Genomic DNA, 21,275 nt, shown 5'->3' with positions numbered 1-21,275 from the left:
GAGACATAAAACCACAAACACAAAACTGACCACAGACAAAATGAATACGAAGACACACCCCATGCACCATGACCACAAAGACATGCAAAATAACACACAAAGAAACTCAAAATGAACAGAGACACACAATGACAACAGAGACACAAAAAGTCCGCAAAGAATTTCAAAATGATCACAAAGACACAAAAAATACACAAAGACTAAAGTAACCACATAAAGACAAAGTGAACACAGAGACATGCACCATGACAACAAAGGCACACAAAATAAAACACAAAGACACTCAATATGCCCACGGAGACACACAATGAATACAAACAAAACAAAATTATCACAAGGAGACACAAGATGACCTGAAAGGAATGCAAAATTACCACAAACAGCCACAAACTACCACAGACCACAAAAAGACACAAAAGACACGGAGACACTAAAAATGCCTACAAAGAGACTCAAAATCACCATGGCGACACTAAAAATGCCCACAATTAGTCACAAAATGACCACAAAGACACTAAAAATGCCCACAAAGGGATTCAAAATGACCACAGAGACACACAATGAAAACAAATAGAAACAAAATGATCACAAATAGACACAAAATGACCAGTGCAAATTCAAAATTACCATGAACAGACACAAAACTACCACAAAAAGACAACAAAGACACACAAAATGACCACAATAAGATGCAAAATAAAACAAAGACAATAAAGATCCAGATATTCTTCTGTGGAGCAGGTGGAGACCAAACACTGAGAGAAAAAGAGAAAAAATACTGGTGTGATCATCATCAGATGAAGACAAACATAACAAATCCATCTTTAATGTGTTAAAGCTGATGAAAGATTAAATCAGATTAGTTTGAATTTTTCAAAACAGTTCATTTTATTTGAGTTTTTTCCTCTTTATTAATAAAATCACTCACTTTTACGATTGACGGTGAAGAAAACCAGAACAGCTACACATGCTGACAGTCAATAACTGAGTGAGGCACAGTTTCCATGAATTGTTCCATTTTATTAAAGTAAATCTGAAAAACAAACAAAGACATCTCAAGCAAATCAAGTTGATCGATATGGAGCTGTGAAAAAATAAGAGCAGGTTTATCTGATCTGCAGCAGGAGATTAAAACACGTTTTGACCTGTTAATGCACCAAAATAAATAAATCTACTCAGTGAAACAGGACTGTGACTTAAGGGTGGGCAGAGAGAGAAAATTTAACCTTATACATATCGCCATAGCTAACTTTATAACAGGTTTTAATATGCAAATTAATAATACCCTAATTTATTTCCAGAACAGAAATTTGAACACCCAAGAAAAAGAAAAAATATATTAGCATCAGGTTTTTTAAGAATAAAGTATTAAAATGTCCTAAAATACAGCTAAAATATCAAAACAAATATGTTTAGAGTTACTGAAAATAATGTCCCACAAACTGTCATTTAAAAAAAAAAAGAATGAAATATGGCAAAAAAAAATAATCGTTCATGTTCAGGATATTATTAAAATGTCCAAGAAATATAAAAAAAATTGATTCAAATTTCGGATTTTTAAAAAAAATAAATATTAAAACATTTTATTTTAAAAAATCAGAGAAAAAACAACGCAAAAATCATCTCCCAAAAATACTAATAAAATACCAAATAATACTTTTAAAACCCTGAACACTAAACAGTCTCAAATGTATAAAAAAGAAGGGAAAAAAATTACAAGAAAAAGAATGAAATGTGCCAAAATTATTAACAAGATGTTATTAAAGTGTTCAGAAGTGGAGACTGCTTGATCAGAGAAGGAGGAAAAGCTGATTTGAAGAAATTAAAATATGTTCTGTAATGAAATCTACACCCATAAAAAAGACAAAATAGCACAATAAACACCTTACTGTGCATTTTTCAAAATCCAAAAGCATGAAACATGTTTTTGTCTACAGTATTTTGCCTTAAAACCCAACAAATTTACATTTAAAATTCAGTCAAACTCAACAGATTCTCTTCAACAACCCAACACATGTTCAAATATCCAACATTATTTACAGCAGCTTCACTTTAGTAGAACATTTTGAAATTAGGTCTTCCATACTACACATGTTAAAGTCATTTTGGACCAATTGTTCTATTCACTTTAGGTTATTTTGGACATTTTTTGACACTTCAGACCAATTTCAAGTCATTCTGGATTATTATTATTTCATTTGGACAACTGGATGCAGGCTTCCAGAAACTGACCAATCAGAAGAAAGTATACTTTTAGGGAGGCGGCCCTTAAAGAGAAGGTAGTGAAAATAAAGGACCGCGAAAAGATAAATAAATGAATCATACAAAGCTGCTCCAATGGGGTCCCAGAATAAAAAAACAGAGTTGGATATTAAAAACAACCACAAATATCGAGTGATTCTAGACATATTTTTGTCATTTTTGACAATTTGCAAGTTGTTCTGGACATTTCTTGGTCGTTTTGGATAAACTACAAGTAATTTTGGACATTCTTGGTCATTTTAGACAGATTTTGAGTCATTATGGACATTTTTTTTCATTTTGGACAAGTGCTATTTTTGACACATTTCATTTTGGACATTTTAAGACAATTTTTAATTCATGGTAGACATATTTGACATTTTGGACAAATCTGAAGTTACTGTGGAGATTTTTCTTCATTTTGGATGCTTCTTTTTTTCCATTTTGGACAAATTATAAGTCACTCCATACTTGCTTTTAGAATTTTTGTCATGTGACTGTTGGTCACAGAAGAGTCACTCATGGAGAATCGGTTGTTCTGAGGAGTGCAGAATGTTTTGTTTTTAACATAATCTACTTAGAATAACTATGTTTTTGGCTAATGGTTAACTGAGATGATTTTGACGAAATATGATTTTTAGATCAGATTTGGTTAATTTTCCTGATGGAACTTCACGTAACAGAAGATTAGTTTATGGACCAAAATTGAAAACCCAACATTTTTTTCTGTTTTTACAGGTTCTGGCTGACACATGCTGATATTTGGGAATTAAGTTAAAGATAATATATCTTTCCAACCCGCCAGCAGGTTTTGGGTTTTTGAAGACTGACTCGAGTCTTCGTGGTCTTTTCCTCCTGTAGGACATTTCTGTGAATTAAACTTTACCAGAAACAAAGGCAGGCGCCTCAAGTCATTATGTGTATTTGTCTATTTAGGCAAATTTTAAGTTATCTTGAATATTTTTTGTCATTTTGACCAAATTTTTTGTGATTTTGTACATTTTTCTGGTATTTTGCATAAATCTGAAGTCATTTTGGACACATTTTAAGGCACTTCATATTTGTCTCCTGTCTTCTCTGTGTGAACATTGGTGGAAGCTTTGGACAAACAACAGAACAACAAACTGATTCTTTCTTTGTGTTGTTGTTTTTACTGCCGTAGGACATTTCTGTGAATGAAGCTTCATCTGGATATTTCAGGGTTCAACGATCAAACCTCATGAACAGAACGTGTTCATCAGGCCAAAGTAAGACGCTAGTGGAGTTGATGTGTCGTCTTCATTTCAGGCTACTTAAGGCTTGTTATTGATCTGCTACAAACTTTCCAATGCCCTTCTTATATCTGGACTTAAGAACTTACTTGAACTAATAAGATAAAATTAAATAAACTTATTTTAATATAAAACATTTTCAGAAACTTTTCAGACTGCCACCACTGAACTTTTCTAACAGGTATCTGCTGGTACTGATTGATCAGATGATCCCTACTTTAGCAGCTACTAATGCTTTGTGATTTCATGTTCATTAGAACAAAATGTCCACTTATCGTCACTCTGACAGTTCGCCTACATCTCGTCGGCATGCGCCGGTTTTCCCGGGTCGCGGCTTCCTTTTTGGGCTGCCAGTTCAGTCTGCCTGGCAACAACAACTGAGCTGTTTCCTGAATGGCTTGCTTCAAGGGCTGCACCATCAGCGGCTGAATTTTCAGAGTTTTCTGTTAGTTCTTGGAGGATGGTGGCGCCCTCCGGAGGTTCTGATTGGCTGATATCAGAAGGCGCCGATGAGGAGTCGGATCGGACCACCGGACCATCAAGCTCTTCTGCCATCGGCTGCGAAGACATCGGATCAGTCAGGATGTTCCTGGAAATAACTGGAAAGATTTAAAATGATTCATCATCAAATGTTCCACAACATTTCAGAGGAGTGACTTTAACAAAGAGCTTATTGTGTTTAGAATAAAATGTTACAGTGATCACTAAAACTATGTTCTGCTAAATATGGAACAGAAAACAGTTGATTCTGATTATTTCACCTCAGTGTTATGGTTCCACATATTTATGACCTCATTTAAATCATCAAAGCTAAACATTTTCACCTTGCATGTATATTTTTTCCAAATAAAGAGCTATGAAATCTCTAGTTTCAACAAGATCTAAATAAATAAATGTAATTATATTCATTCTAACATTATAAACTGATCACAAACACTCTTCAGTTCATAAAAAAAACACATAAACCAAATCACATTCACACCATTGCACATTAACAAAGTCTTGAAAAGCAGGAATCTTTCACTAATGGAGTCGTCACTGAGGTTTGATTCCCTACAAAATGTCAAATATTTGAATTGATTTCAGCTTCCAAACTTTGAGGATTTGCAGATTTTTATGTCTCAGAAATTTGAATATCTTCAGTCACAGGATTATTAGTGAAAATAACAGAAGCAATGATGGAAAGATTATTTCACAACGATTTGAAGGCATATATTTAACATAGAAGGAATCATTCAACACATAATTTCTCTTTGAAAGTTGCACAGAAGTCAGGGAACTGAAGCATTCCAGTCTGAGATTCTCAATTATTCACTCTCCTGATTTGTTCCTGCTGGTTTTTAACAGAAAGACAAATTTGAAAAAGTGTGCACTTTTCTGGGATTCCTTGTTTCTCCAGTCTCAAAGGAGAATCTGTGATATTTTACACATTTTGAAGAGGAGAGAAACTGACCTCCTGTGGGTCTGTAGTCGATATCAGCAGTCGGGTCCCGTCTGAAGGGGCTGAAACTGGGCAGGATGATGAGACCCAGAGACACCAGGATGATCTGAGGACACAAACACAACATTCATCTACAACGTGCAGAAAAACTAAATTCTTCACAGCCAGTTTCAAAGCTGGAGCTGAACCTTACAAGAAATGAGAACTGATCTAATTAAGATGCTTTCAGATTAAACATCTGACTGAAAAATGACAATGTGTTTATTGTGTAAATAAATGATTTTAAAAATCTAGCTGTAGATGTTTTGCTCTGTCTATGATACTGTTACATTACGTAAATACTATTACTTCATATTTCCCCTATAGTTTGCAATCTCTTTTAGAAACAAGATCTAAGTTTAAACCACACTCCCTCACACCATCTAACTTGTGAAATTATGAATTTCATTTATTAATGCAGTATGTATTGATTGTTTAATTTACTAACAATGCTTTGGTGAATGTTTTTGTTGGTTTGTCGTACTTTAAGCATTCATATCAGAGGATTTCACCCAAATATCTACATCTTATTTGGAATTATGTTGTGAACAAAAAAGTATTAATCTTCAGTATTAGTCTACAATTTATTTAAAAAATTCAATAAAAAGCATTAACTGAGAAGGTGTGTCCAAATTTTTGACTGGTAGCGTATATATAATAATTCTGCATGGGTTCTGGAAGCCTAGATGCCAAATCCTAATAGTATGTTAATAAAAATGAATTAGACATGAAGCAAAAACCTTAAAGTCAGTGTTTCATACCAGTAAGCAGGTGCTGGTCTGGGCTCCTTTGCTGACCGTCTGTTTGATCAGAGACTGAAGCTGTCGCAGTTGAGCCAGCAGAGACCTGAACACACACAACACAAATCATAATAAAAAATAAAAAAGATCTCTGACTTTTACTGCTTCATGATAAAACTGTAAACCAAAGTCAAACATATTCACAAAACACATTTAACAGCAATAAGAGCGGAGCCAAGGTGTTGTACCATTAAAATAACCTGCTTCTTTTTGCTGCACCTGATCGTCTTTGTGTTTGTTTTGATGTTCAACCCTCAACTGTCTGCATGAATTAGTACAGATTTCATTGGTTTCTGTTGTGATGTTGGTACACAAAAGTTACACAAATGTTTATTAACCCTTCATGGGTCAAGTGATCATATTTTCGGCACACATTAAATATGGCGTTGCTCCTGCCTCTCAGTGAGGTCAAGAAGCACATGGTTTTCACCCGACCAATCAACCCAGATCACGCTACGTTACAGCACACTACATCGTGACATTTGACCAATCAGCAGAGACCGGGAACGAATCAAACTTTCTCTTTTCTCCGAAGTTGGAAAAAGACGGACTTGCGGCTCGGTCCTCTTCCATATTTGCGGTCGAAACGTCAAAACTAACCATGGCCAGCTGACAAAACTCACACATTTTATGGTTGAGTAGTTGTGCTAAGTGATGATATACACATTTCTTGGAATGTTTTTTTTAACCACTGTTGGGAACCATATATGGTAACTTCACTGACCGTGAATTTCAACATGAAAATTTCAAATTTTGAAAAATGTCACAAAAGTTAAAAAGTCTTATGTCCTCCAATAACACTGTAGGGTTGAAATTTGAATTTTCAAAGTATTTCAATGATTGCCATTTAAAGGGTTTGTACGCTGTTTGAAAGAAATGTCTGGATAAAATAACTAAAGCACAAAATATTAAAATAAATCAAAAACAAGTGATAAAATGTGCTCGTACATGTTGTGTTTCTCCAGCTGCTCCACCGTCATCTGCAGCTCTTTGTTCTGCGCCGAACACGCTGCCGCCCTGTTAAAACACACACACACATACATTTGCTAAATAACTGCCCCAGTGACCCACATTCAGCCTATTTTTTCACACATTGAAATTTGAGGCTGTTTGAACGACAATATCTCAAAAACTTTCCACTGTGATTTCTCATCACGTCATTCCTTCTGAATCTGCATTATTGGACAAGCAGTTCAAATAATCTCTGACTACAGGTAAGTTGAACATAAAAAAAAAATTTAAGTGAAGGAGTCACAGAAAGTCCCACCTTTGAGCAAAATTAACAAAAAAATGATAATGCAGAAGTCAAGTAATGATGTTTTCTGAACCATATGTAGCTGCATGTCATAATACAAAACATATAGAATGCTTTTTAATGTGAAATAATTGGTTGAAAAGTGAAAAGAACTTGATGAAAGTTTAACTAAAGAAACCTTTCTTTCACAAAAAACATCATTAGCTGACTTCTGCTTGCTATAAGAATTTTAGGCAAAGCGGATTATTTATCAGTTACATTTTTAGCCCTAAGTACAGTTTTTTTTTTTTTTTTAAAATTTAAAATAATGCCAGATATGCAAAATGATGATCACATGAGTTCATTTAATTAACAGTTTTATCTTTGACTAAAAATATTGATGTTGACATTGTACCTAACCACAGACACCCTATTTCTGCCTTAGTTTCAGTCCATAGATGTTTCTGTTCTGTAAATAAGTCTCCCTGCAGTCAGTCAGGAAAGTGAAAGGTTCGGTCAGAAGGTGTACCTGCTCTCTAGCCCGTCGATGTACTCCTTCCTCCTCCGCCGGCTGTCCTGAGCAGACTGCTTGTTGCGGATTTTCCTGCGAACTTTCTTCAGGATTCGTTCCTCGGCCTGCGAGTAAAGGTTGGTTCAAAATCAGCATCATTCTTTACCTGCAGGTTAAACAGTAAGCGGGGGCGATTGCTAAGGGATGCATTTCTTTTTTTAATAGAGGTCTATTTGGTCTGCATCTTCAACTTCCCTTACTGCTGTTCAAAGTGTGTGGGAGGAGAGTCTCAATGTCAAATTAACAGAACAACAAAGGGAATCTGCACTTTCTCTTGTTCATCTGTCATCAATTTGTGCTGATTCAATGTAAGGTCTTATTCAGAGCGCACTACACAAATGCAAGACTCCGTTAGCGATTCCTGGGGCGGATGCAATTTATCTCCCGCAACTCATGCACATATGTTCTGGTCTTGTGCTAAACTGGGGTCGTTTTGGTCATACATTTTTGATACATTAACTAGGGCATACAGTTATGCTATTGCTCCAAGTAGTTTGTCTGTAATTTTTGGCACTGCTCCCTTCACGGGCGCTCCTAAAAATTTGAAGCAGGCATTGATTGTCACATTCAGATGTGACAATCAATGTTTATTCTGTATTTTCTTTTACCTTGTGCTGTATATCACACTGTCTAAAATGTTCGAAATGTTCTATAAATAAAGTTGGGAGAAAGAATAAGTGAGCGGGGTGTCTGTCAGCGAACTGACCTTGGTGAGAGGAAGGTTGCTGGGCAGAGAAACTCCCTCCTGAGTCAGCAGCTTCTGCTCCTCCTCGGTCAGCTGAAGATCCGCCTGCAGCTGCAACAGAAGAAGAGTCAAACCTCCAGGCCTGTTCTCAGGCTTTATTCTCTGAAATATATCTAGAGGGAAAACGTAAATCATAAATTGTCAATATTTTAAGCTTTAAAGATTTGATTTAGAGTTATTTTTTTGGCCTTTTTTATATAGGTGCAGTGAAGACAGACAGGAAAGGAGGGAGAAGAGTTGTGGGAAGACATGCAGTAAAGGGCTGTGAGCAGGAATCGAACCCAGGTCCCTGTACAGAGGTCACCTGCTTAACCCGTTGAGCTATCCAGGCACCTGATGTAGAGTATTTTGCCTTTAAATTTCATAGAATTAGACAGAGAAGTGCAAGAAGAGGAATGACAGAGACTTTGTATTTTGTACTTTCGTGCACAAGATAACGGTTATTTTTATACATCTTACCATAAGGAAAAGTCTGTTAATACAAATCATATGTATTTTATGGTGAAAAAATAAAATTTGGTAGTAAATGTGGAGTAGCCTTCCTCTCGGAATAACAAGTTGCTCCTCCACTGACACTTTTAAGAAAAATCCCAAGACCAAGACCCAAGGTTTTTGGGCGCTGCTAATGGTCCAAATTTGTAGTATTTCATACTTTATAATTTGACCTTACAAGTTGATGTCTCTGCTCTGTGGAAACACTTTTTTTCTGAACCATTGTTCACAGCTGAGTGAGTCACAGCTTCATGGTTGCACAGTTCTCACAATTTTTAGTTTTTTTATAGAATCTGGCTAAAGCAAAGAAAGTATTTTGAATCACTTTTAAATGAGAGACGTAGAAAAAAGCGATTTTGATTGGAAATCATGATTTTTCATTTCAGATTAATGGCTCAAGGGCCATCAGAAAGTTCAAAATCCAATGATTCTTTCTGCTTTTACAGTTTCTGGCTGATGAATTAAGTTTGAGAGGCACGTTGTCTTTATAAATGGTTTTGGGGTTTCATGCCCGTTGCCTTCACTCGTCTCTCTGCGTCTCTTCAGGGGTTGAGGAACTGAGAAACAGTCAGATTCTCACCAGTTCTCCGTCGGGGCTGGGAGGGTCGATGGCGACCTGACGAGCTGCTGAAACCATCGGCAGCTCGTTCACGATGCACGAGTCCGACAGCAGCACCTGAGAGCTCCATTCATCTGCACAGGACAGAGAGGACGACATGTTCAGTCACATCATTTGTATCTTTGACAGCAGTGACTCTTCAAGCTCACAGTGCAGCACATTTTGTGGATGAATTACAAACTCAACACTCACTGCAAAGTGAGGCCCGACTTCACTAAAAATGAAGCCGTTTCATCTTTTGTTTCCATTTCTTTTCCTGCTCAAATGATCCAACAAGAAGGTTGACAAGAATCGACCTGAACTGATAACAATAAAATTCAGGTACAGAATTAAATCCACAGAATCATTATTTCAACCAGGATACACTTTCTTAGAAACATGCTTTAAGTTACAGATGATTGTTAGGAAACTATGAGAGATATTTAGGAAGAATAAGTCTTCAAAAGTTGTTGAACATAATGTGGGATATAATGAGAACATCAGTATATATGATATTTCAGGACTGCACAAATAATGCTGAAAGGAAACAGTAAGTTACTCTCTGATAACATACAACAATTTCTCACAAGCGACATTAGAAACTACACACTAGGAGGAAATTTAAATTGTAAGAAGCTATTTGTTAAAACCACCATGAAGAGCAGATATTTATTGGGTTGTGGAGTAAACTTATAGAATATAATATCTCAAAATGAACACAGCTATAAAAGAAGAGAGAAGAAAATGTACAAAAAAGACTGCATGAAGAAAATAACATGTAACAGTGAAGGTTTTCTTAGGGTTCTTAAGATGTTTACAAGCATAACATTTGAAGCAAACAGGAAACAGACAATTTGAGATGTACATTAATCAATTAAAATTCATCCTACTCATTTTCACACATTATTTTAAGGTTAGGAGTTTCTTTTCATTTTGTGTTGCTTATTTTAACCTTTATGTTTATCAATCAATCAATAAATCAAGAGAGTTTTCAAGAGCGTCAAATTAAACTGACTCTGGCCTCACCGAGCTCGATGGAGATGATGTTCTCCTGTCCGGCGTCAGTCTTGGCTCCATCCAGGCCATTGATGTCATAAACCACCTGGTAAACGGTCGCCAGGGCCGGCTGGGTGGTCGCCATGGTCACCATGGTGACGGGACTCTCGACGACAGGCTCCTCGGCGATGCCGCTGTCGCTCTCTGACGACGGGTCGGCTGGCGGGCCGCTGGGAAACACCTCGTTTGGATCGACGCCGTGGAGGACGTCCTCTGATTCGCTGTCGTGGAGCATCTGGACATTTACAGCGATGCAGACACTTGATAAATAGTTGATATTTTAAGCTTTAAAAGATGTGATTTGGGGTATTTTGCCTTTGATTTACACAGAATTTGATTAGCAAGCAGGGGAATGGCAAATGAATGCCGAGAATGAAAGGGTTTCCAGCCATGCTGTAATGTTCTGTGTAACTGCAAGGCAATGCTTTCAACTATTGGCTAAACAAAAAATTGGTTCTTTGAATTTTAATGGCTGTTATAATTATGGTGTTATTTTTATTTATTATGGCAGGACAGGAGGTCTGTCCACAGTTAAAATAAGGATAAAATATGTTTAATTGACACAGGGTACGCGGTTACACCTGCCTTGTTTAAATGTAACCATGTGTTCTTGTCTGGAAGCAGGAGGAGGTAACTCACAGAGTCGGGGTCCACTGCCCAGTCCTGCAGGGGTTTGTCAGATCCACCGAAGACGAGCTCGGAGCAGGAGAAAGGAGCGTCGAGTTGCCAGCTGCCGGTTGCCACGGTGCCGAGGAACAGCTCACTGCTCTCTGCATCCATCACCTGAAACACATTTACACAAACCATCATAACCATAGCCATAGCACAACTACAATAACTACAACAAAACAACAAAAACGAAATACAAAACTACATGCATGTTGAGACAAAACTAAAAAAAGACACAAAGAGCCACCAAACAACAAAAATGAGACAAAATGATAGAGAGGAGACGAGAAATGCCAAAGATGAGACCACAAAGTGAAAAAACTGTCTCAGAGACACAAAATGTCAAAGGCGAGCCACAAAGCAACACTAAACATTAACAAGACATGATATGATCAAAGAGAGATACAAAACAACCAAAACAAAACCTACAAAAATGAGACACTAAGCAAACGCAGAACAAAAAGTGAGACACAAACGACTAAAACAACACATAAAATGGCCAACAGGATGTACAAAACTACAAAAATGAGACACAAAACAAGAAACATGACACACAAAATGACATAAAGGAGATAAAAAAATCACCACAAACAGACAAAGCTGTCTGAAAGAGACACAAAACGACAAAGGAGACAAAACTGTCACGTTTGTAAAGGAAAATGTAAATAGTTGAATACCAACAGTATGTGGCATCTGAATAGTTTTTTTGGACACCAAGTTTTTTTTCTGTCTTTCTAAAATAAATAATGAGTGAAATTCAACTTTTGTGTTTTCTTTTCTTTTGATTTCTTTTACTGTAACGGCATCGTACTGCACAGAAGACATTTCTGAGTTCTCTTTTCTTCTTCTATGGTTGTGTTGATTGCTTAGAGAAAAAATGAAAAACATCAAGCTTCAGTGGTTATTGTTGATCCTCAACAGGCATCCAGGTGTTTGTGTGCGACATATGACACAGCAGTCGACATGTGAAACTCAACACCAAGCACACAGCACAACACAGAGTGTGTCTGCAGATCAGGACGAGCCCAGGTGACGCAATAGCGGAGGAGGACATCCTGGTCGGCACACACCCGACCTCTGGCAGCAGCAGTTGCGCTGAATAGCAACACGATAAGCTGTTCGACGTGTTTCTGGGCTCCTGCAGCGACTGAACAACAAACACAAGGACCCTGAAGTTTTTCACTTATTCATGAGCCAAACTCTGGTGTTAAAACACAGTCAGAGACCTCAGTGACAATCTGCAGGTACAGACAACGAACAACAACGTCCTGAGAAGCCCTGCCTGTTCACACTCCCTGAATTCCACCACAACAGCTGCTAGAGCTCAAACTATTCATCAGTGAATAGGTCAACACAAAACTCAATCTCTGCCGCTTTTAGAGTGTCCGACAAAACAGGACAATTAATCCAGAAAATGACCAACAGATGAACTGGGAGTGACAGTAAATAATCACTACTTGCAACCCTTAAAAACAAGATAAACAGTGCAGGTGAGTAAATTATTAATTCTACCATCAGTGAACACATCAGCTGAAAATGAACAGTAATGTCACGGATTTCTGCACATGAAGAAACATTTCCAACCCTTTACTTGAGTTGTTTTCATCCATAAAACAACGGCTGGTTGTCAGAAAGATCATTATTGTGTTATTATCTGTAAGGCTGCAGCAATTAATCAAATAGATGTCAGCTATTAAATTAAGTGCCAACTATTTTCATAATTAATCAATCTGAGTATTTTTAAGAACAAAAACCGATCAAATTCTGTGATTGCAGCATATTAAATATGAATATTTTCTGGTTTCTTTCCTTTTCTATGACAGTAAACTGAACATCTTTGGGTTGTGAAAAAACAAGACAATGAAAATAATAAAATCAAAAATGAAGATATTGTTACATCTGACATCCAAAAAAATAGTTTCTGTCGTTTTATCAGATGTAACAGGAAACTGGGTCTCTGACTTTTGACATTTAATATCTAAAATAATCAATCAACTAATCCAGAGTTTGTCAGATTTATCAATAATGAAAATAATTAGGACTTTCAGCTCTGAGATAGATGAATCAATGACGAAAATAATTTTAGAATCGACACTGAAAAAATAGATTTTCTGCTTTTATTTGTCAGATGAAACAATAAAGTTGATCTCTGTAGTTGTGATTTTTTTTTATAAGATGATCTTATAGCCAAAATAATCAACAAATCTTCCAGATTAATCAGTAAAGGAAATATTGTGAGGTCTGGCATTTGTAAAAGTGGTTTCCTGCATGTATTTTTCAGAGGTGACACTAAACTGAGTCTCTGAGGGTTCTGGACAGATTGTCAGGATGTGTTTTGACATCTGAGAACCAAAATAAACATTCAAGAATCAAGTATTCATCAGATTTATCAATAATGAAAATATATATTGTGAGGTCTGGCATCTTAAAAGTTGTTTTCTATTTGTGAGACGTAACAGGCAAATTAATCTCTTTGGGTTTTGGACTAATGATCAGGAAGGTTTTTGGTAACATATGGCCAAAATACTTTATCTACTAACCTAGAGTTTGCCAGATTAATCAATACTAAAACTAGATTTACTCGTGGAAATACTGTGATTCTGCACCATCAGTCTAGTATGTTACAGACAGTTCATACTTAAACACAGATTGTTGTCGTTGATAAACAGCAGTATTGTTGTTTTCACTCCATCCATCACTGCATTCAATTCAGTTCAGAGTATTTACAATGCAGACAATCTGATTTCTCACACATTTTTTTCCATTATTATGGATGTATTTATGAGATACACTGCTTTCGGGGCTGGTTATTGATTATTATAAAATGTATTGATGAGCTGCAGTGTTCTCAGCCATGATTATTGATTAGTATAAATGTACTGGTGTGGTGCTATCAGGCCTGATCCTGTTCAACCGGATCAACAGGAGGGTTTTAATGCCACTCACCGCGGACTCACGGAGCCTCCTTGCTGTTGCTGTTTCAGACCCTCCGGTTCCTCATCAGTCATCTGCTGCAGCACCGACACACACAGACACACACCGGCTGACAACACGCTGCTTTATGGCGGTCCAGAAGACAGAAAAAGTCCAGCTGGTGGCTCGGAGCAGCCTGACAGATTTTTCTTCCTCCTCCAGCTTCTGCCTCTTCCTCTTCTTCTTCTTCTTCTTCTTTGGTTTTAGCAACGGATTTTAACGGCCGCCACCTACTGTACCGGAGTGTTAAATATGTTGACTTTGGCTTCAGGGAATAATTTTTTCTCTTCTCAGCATTTTCGTACATTTTATGCACTAAACAATCTGTTGACTACCAAAGGAAATGCCTGTCAGGTGTTTCGATGATGAAAAGACTTACTGGATGAAGCAAAGTCACTTGGCATCCATCTTGTTAACGGCCCCACAGCAGTTATTTCGATTTAAGAAGAACATAACTGAGAATTAGCTGTTAGCTATTGACTTATGAACATGGCATTGGTTATTGTAACAATGCGTCTTGTTCTGTCCCTATTAAATAAACATATATAAATAAATACCTGTAATTTCGGAGGTCACTGTGACATTAACACTCAATGTATACAATCACAATCAAATCTGGTAATAACATTTTAGTGAATCTGGCTCAAAAAAAGCTTTGAAATGCGTTTTTTTTTCCTGTTTTACTTACGCCTTTTAGAAGAAGAGATTTACAACACTAATGGTACAACCTGATTGGCTAGATGTTTTTCAATCCGGCTCTGAAAAAGCAGATGATTGGCTGTTTGGCAAGAAGAGGCGGGACATGTGTCATACACCCGGCATCTTTTGTAGTTCTCTGATAGATTTCTCTTCAGGATTCCTCAAATGGAGACTCTCTTACTTATAGTGCCTTTTTCACCATCGGTAAGCAGCAAATGAATAAAATTAAATGTAAAAGTAAAATAAAAAATAAATACATTTTCTGGTGTACTAAACTACTTTTTCACATGCTGGTGTAGCTGAGCTTGCTACATTTAGACTCAGCATAGTGAAGCAGAGTAACTGCTAGCTGCTAACACTGACAGTCAGTTATTAAAGAAAAGTACCTGTCAGGTGTTTAAATGATGAAAGGAATCAGTGGTTTCAGCATCAGCAGCCATCCTTGTAGGCAGTTATTGAGCACTTACTTCAGTTAAGTGAACGGACTTAATGCTAGCCTGCTAACGTTTGATTAGCTAACTTTAGATGTACTCTTAATAATTTTCAATTTTTTTTTAACTTTTTGAGGTTAAAGGAATTCATGAAAGCCTGGTGTTGTATAGAAATAAAAGTGTATGCATATAAATCAATGTAGAAATACATAAAAATAAATGTAGAAAAAATAAATTAGTTTAAAAAAGTGAAATGCATAAATAACTTTAGAAATATATACATGTAGAAATGCAGTGAAAAGAAATATAGAAATACAAAAATAAATACATTTATAAATACATTTTTAAAAAAGGAAATACATAGATACAAAGATACGAAACCACTACAAACAGATGGATAATTCTGACAAGTAGATGCAAAATGACAAGAATTGGATGCAATATGACACATACAGGCAAAACTATAAAAACAGATTCAAAATGCATAAAAATAGATGCAAAACCACTACAAACAGAAGCAAAATTGTGGCAGATAGAGTCACAACAGCTACAAGTAGACGCAAAATGATGATGAAAATGCAAAATGATGACAAACATAAGCAATGTTGTGACAAGTGCATGCAAAACTAATAAAAACTGATTTAAAAGAATTATCAAAAATATATGCAAAACAACTACAAATCATGCAAAATGATTAAAGAAATTCAAAATGATTGGAAATAGATGCAAACTGTGATAAACAGATTCAAAAGCAGTAAAAATATATAAAATATGACAACTAGCAGAAGCAAAATGGTGACAAATCGATGAGAAACGACCACAGTTCCTGTTTCTTGATCCAATAAGTTCAGTAAATAAGATTAAACATCTTTTCTCTGCAGCCTCCACACCTTCAGGAAGGTTCCTTGGTTCCGGGTACTGGTCTGTGGTGGCGATGGGACATTCAGCTGGGTTCTGGGAGTCCTGGAGGCCATGAGGCACAAGCTGGCGTGTCGAGAGCCTCTGATCGGCATCGTCTCGCTGGGTACAGGTGACTACCCGGTCCATTCCCATCCTGACGTACCGGCTACAGCAGCGAGGATCCTCACCACATCCTGGTATCCCTAGATGAGGCTGAAGAGGTTCTGATGGACCGCTGGACCATTCTGCTGGATGGTCAGGTCATCTCCGAGGACAGGAAGGACAACAGATTCCTGGTCTGGACAGTGGAGCTTTTTTACTCTGTTTTTACAAAACTTTTCTGTAGTTACACCGAAGGAACGTGTTGGTCTACATGATCTCACTTTTAGGTGGAGATGAGATGAGATGAGATGAGATGAGATGAGATGAGATGAGATGGGACAAGACAGAATGAGATAGAATAAGACAGGATGAGATGAGATGAGATAAGATATGAAGAGATGAGATAAGAGATAAGACAGGATAAGATAAGATGAGATGAGGGATAAGATAATATAAGAGGTAAGGTAAGAAATAAGATAAGATGAGATAAGATAATGTGAGATACACGATAAGATAGTATAAGATAAGATACTTTAAGTTTAGATAAGAGATAAGATAATATCAGATAGGATAAGACAAGATAACATAAGATAAGATAAACTATCTAAAACTAGTGTCATTGCAAAGGTGATTATGACATCACTGATGACATCACAATGTCAGAACAGAGGTTTTAAATAAGGACCTGACAGCTGTGCTTGTACATATTGAGACATTCAGTGCGATTAACAATACTCAGAACTACGACTCGGATCATTTCAAACATCTTAATGATGAAACAGCTTGTCATTGCGGCCAGATACATCTGGAAACTTATTAGCAGACCTGAGACAGAACGGGTCCAATTTCTAAGCAACCAGCTCCACACTGAGAGGGCCTACATTCGTCGTCTGGAACAACAAGTCCTGCTTTTGAAAAATGAGCTCCACAATGAAAAAGCAAATTGTCAGAAGCTGGATGAAGTCCAACATTTGAAGAAGGAGCTCCTCAAAGAGAGAACCACAGCTGCGGAACTGGACAAACAAATCCAAAGTTTGACTGAGCAGCTCCATGATGAGAAGGTCAACGCTCAGGACCTGGACGAAGAAGCTCGATATCTGACTGAAGAGCTCCTCAGAGAGTGGACCAAGGCTCAGGAGCAGGACAAACTAATCAAACTTCTGAACGACCAGCTCCACACTGAGAAGGCCAACATTCAGGAACTGGATGCAGAACTCCAGCTTTTGAAGAACAAGTTCAGCAAAGACAGGACTGGAGCACATGAGCTGGACCAACAAGTCCGACTACTGAACGAGCAGCTCCAAACAGAGAGATCCAACGCACTGGAGCTGGACGAACAGATCCGATCTCTAAAGAATGAGTCCACCAGAGAAAGGATCACATTACTGGAACTGGAAGGTCAAGTCCGATACTTGACCAACAAGCTCCACAGAGAACAGGCCAATGCACAGGAGCTGGAGGAACAAATCCAGTACCTGAAAACAGAGCTTCAAAATGAGAGGAACAATGAGAAGCAGCTGGATGATATATTGAACAAAGAAAGAATCGAACATTTCAGGGAGAGAGCCTCCTGGGTCAACCTGATAAGCAAACTGGAACAGACAAAAAAACAGCTGGCTCATGAGAAGAACCAGAGAGAACTTCTGGAGAAGGAGTCGAGGAATCGGGTCGAGACTCTGGAGAGTCTGTCCCAGGAGATGTACGGGGAGCTGATCCAAAGTCTGCAGGACAAACAGGAGGCCTTCCAGAAGAAGGTACAGGAGAGCTCTGACCTCATGCAACAGGCTTCCTCTGAGAGGGAAAAGTTCCTCTATGAAGAACCAGGGAAGCTAAAGCTGATGACCGAACAACACATCTCGACAACATCTGAGGAAGAGGTCAGTCAGGGCTTCCAGGTAGAAGATTCACCAGAGGACAAGGTCTTTGAGGAAGCAAACAGGTTCTTGCCGACTATCCAGGAAGAGGACGAGGTTTCTGAGGAAGCAAATTAATTCCCTGAACCTAATGAGGCAGAGGAACCCACTGAAAAGGCCCAACATTCCCTGAAAAACATTTCTCTCTTGTCTCTAACTTACAATTTCTTCTCTCCTATGACTATTGGTTTGACTGGCATAGCTTCAAGCTACCTGTGGCATTTTCTTTCAAGGAAGTAGAAACCTTATCCACAGTGCTCCACCTTCTCATTAATTATCTCCTTTTGCAAATAATTTAAAGTCCAGCTTGACTGTTGCTAATTCTGAAGTGCTAAAGTACGACCACACGAGGCAACGCAGCAGAAGTTTGTGTTACCCGAAGTTTCAACTTGAACAATTTAAAGAAAATTTGAATTTCAACCTCCAAATTTGAATGGTTCAACTTCAATAACTGTAATAGCAGTTTGAATGTTTAAATTTGGATTGCTTAAAGTGAATAATTAAAATAAAAAACATAAATTTGAATCTCATACTTTGAATTCCTTCATTTGAATACATGTGATAAAAGTTTTAATTTGGATGTCATGAGCTGACTTTGAATTTCTCCTCTACTAGTAGAATAAAGTACTGTGATTTTCCATAATCAATAAACAATTTATATCCTTAATTTTACAGGAGATTATGTGTAAGTTTTTGCATTTTAATGTTTAATCAAGGGCGTTTACATGGGTAAGAACATTGAAATTATCTACAATACAATCAATGACGAGAAAAATAGACATAAATGCAAGGATGAAAAATAAAGATATAAAACTCTGTTAACAGATTACTAGTGCTTATAGATAATATACAGTGAAAACACACTATTTTTCCTATAATTACAAGATATCAGTTATCAATTTTGTCACGTGGCTGATGGCAGAATAAAGTGCTTTTGATGAAATATAATGGTTTTTAGATTAGATTTGATCGATTTTTGGCATGTCACAGATATGTGATTCAAAGATTGTCTGAAAGTTGAAAATTGTGTTATTCTTTCTGTTATTATGGTTCCTGGCTGAAAAATGGCATCATTTTATGCATCTTGTGTTTTCAATTCAATTCAATTCAGTTTTATTTATATAGCACCAATTACAGATCAAATTGTCTCAAGACGCTTTACAGACACCATATGCCTGAACTCCCAGAGCAAGCCCTAAGGAGACAGTGGTAAGGAAAACACCCTTTTAACTGGAAGAAACCTTGAGCAGAACCCGGCTCTAATGTGGGGGGACCCATCTGCCTGCTGGCCGGGCGGGTTGAGAGGGACAGAAGAGGTAGAGAGGTAGAGGTAGAGGGTTAGAGGGGTAGAGAGGTAGAGAGGGGGGTGGGGAACAAGGAACATATAACATACAGTTGGATACATGCATGATAAGCTAGATGATACATACAAAGTACAAGCTAGCATTGAAATTGATTCATAGTTTACTGTTATGATGTACGGCTCTGGCATTAAATGTACTACATATATAGCTGGTAGTAAAATTCAAACAGTATGTAGATGAACATATCAAGTATAGTGAGGGTGATGCAGAGTAGACTGGTGGAAATGGGCAGCTGGAAGCAGTGGGCTGGAGGAAGGTCAGCAGCAACATCCCACAGTGGACATGATGGAGACTAGGCCAGTTGGTGGGAGAACAACCACAGATCTAAAGCATCCAGCTCTGGGACCAGGGACACTCAGAGAAAGGACACAGGGAGAAACAGAGTGAGCGTAATGCAATAATGGTATATATAGTAAATACATAGGTAGTTAGAGAAGGGCTCAGTGCATCAAGAGAGGTTCCCCAGCAGCCTAGGCCTATAGCAGCATAAGTAGGGGCAAACTAAAGGGACGTCAAGAGGGGAAGTCAGTTGTGCAAATGAAAACACCAGCATACCCCGTCAGGGTCCCCCAGTCAGCCCTAACTATAAGCTTTGTCAAAAAGGAAGGTTTTAAGCCTGGTCTTAAAAATAGAGAGGGTGTCCACCTCCCGAACCCAAACTGGGAGCTGGTTCCACAGGAGAGGAGCTGATAACTGAAGGCTCTGCCTCCCATTCTACTTTTAGAGATTCTAGGAACAACAAGTAAGCCTGCAGTCTGACAGCAAAACACTATCAGCTGCAGTAGCAACAGTGTAATTGGACTTGACAGCAAATCAGGACCAAACATAAAAGCATATTTATACAATTTCTGCATCACCAACTAAATACATGCCAGTTCCCATGGCAACGCGGTGCACACAGTGAGCGATACTGTAACTGTGTAGTTTCATTCTGTGGTTTTAGTAACGTACAGATTAACATGTTTACAGTTAAGACATTTTCCCTCATCTGAGAATCTGTGTCGCTCATAAAGAATCACCAGAAAAGATGTGGTTAAAGGGAGACGCTTCTTTAAATCCTAAACCCTGAACATAACCTGCTCCAGACCAGGTTAGGTCCACAGCATCAGTTACCATGGAGATCTAATCTCTGACTCTCAGCTCAACAGACCTCACTAACCCACTAATCTCACTTCATAGCACAGCCCTCAGGTCTCTGGCTGACTTTACAATCATCTAACCTGGTACCTGGCCGTTGTCTCAGGTTAAATAAACCGTCATGCTGAGCCAGAGCTCTCTCTCACACCCAGCCACCCATGCTCTTCTTTGTTTTAGTTTGTTTTACACTGACAACATGCACCACACATTGACCACTGCCATCATACATCCTCACACACCACAGATGCTTACTTTCACACCTCATCATCACTGTTTTTCTTCATAAATCGTCTTTGGTTACAGTAAAGCCCCTCTGTGCATCTGTTCCTTTGTTGCGGCCTAAGAGCCAGTGGTAATAATGAAGTATTAGTATACTGTTGTGTTGGAACACAGTTACACTTGTAATGCGGTATTTCTACTCTGTTGTGTTGGTATTTTTACTTGTAAATATGTCACTGAGTATTTCTACTCTGTGGTGTTTGTAGTTTTACTCAGAACAGAGTATTTCTATTCAAGTGTTGGTACTTTTACTTGTGGCAGATTATTTCTACTCCTTGGTGGTGCTACTTTTATGTGTAACAGAGTACATTTACTGTGTG

The 21,275-nt window shown here is 37.8% G+C and overlaps 1 protein-coding gene across 1 annotated transcript; it reads right to left on the bottom strand.

Moving 5' to 3' along the window:
• Nucleotides 1–999: 999 nt before the first annotated feature.
• creb3l4 (cAMP responsive element binding protein 3-like 4) lies at nucleotides 1,000–14,324 on the bottom strand. The gene is made up of 10 exons (XM_035954067.2): nucleotides 14,104–14,324; nucleotides 11,128–11,271; nucleotides 10,459–10,723; nucleotides 9,415–9,527; nucleotides 8,304–8,393; nucleotides 7,556–7,662; nucleotides 6,741–6,809; nucleotides 5,754–5,838; nucleotides 4,966–5,059; nucleotides 1,000–4,111 (listed from the first exon to the last, which is right to left on the bottom strand). The coding sequence occupies exons 2-10, from the start codon at nucleotides 11,266–11,268 to the stop codon at nucleotides 3,807–3,809; spliced, it is 1,269 nt and encodes a 422-aa protein (XP_035809960.2). The 5' UTR covers nucleotides 11,269–11,271; nucleotides 14,104–14,324; the 3' UTR covers nucleotides 1,000–3,806.
• Nucleotides 14,325–21,275: the final 6,951 nt, after the last annotated feature.

The sequence above is a fragment of the Amphiprion ocellaris genome, chromosome 9 (genome assembly GCF_022539595.1).
Source record: "Amphiprion ocellaris isolate individual 3 ecotype Okinawa chromosome 9, ASM2253959v1, whole genome shotgun sequence".
In the NCBI taxonomy this organism is placed as follows: Eukaryota; Metazoa; Chordata; class Actinopteri; family Pomacentridae; genus Amphiprion; species Amphiprion ocellaris.
This window is presented reverse-complemented; position numbering and strand designations above follow the sequence as displayed.

What these genes read in the sequence shown, in the direction of transcription:
- creb3l4 (XM_035954067.2), bottom strand. Translation starts at nt 11,268, where the DNA reads ATGGATGCAGAGAGCAGTGAGCTGTTCCTCGGCACCGTGGCAACCGGC. An exon ending in CCAGCCCCGACGGAGAACTG is followed by an intron (nt 8,394 to 9,414) that starts GTGAGAATCTGA and finishes CTTCTGTTGCAG; the next exon opens with CTGCAGGCGGATCTTCAGCT. An exon ending in CGACTACAGACCCACAGGAG is followed by an intron (nt 4,112 to 4,965) that starts GTCAGTTTCTCT and finishes AAATCTTTCCAG; the next exon opens with TTATTTCCAGGAACATCCTG.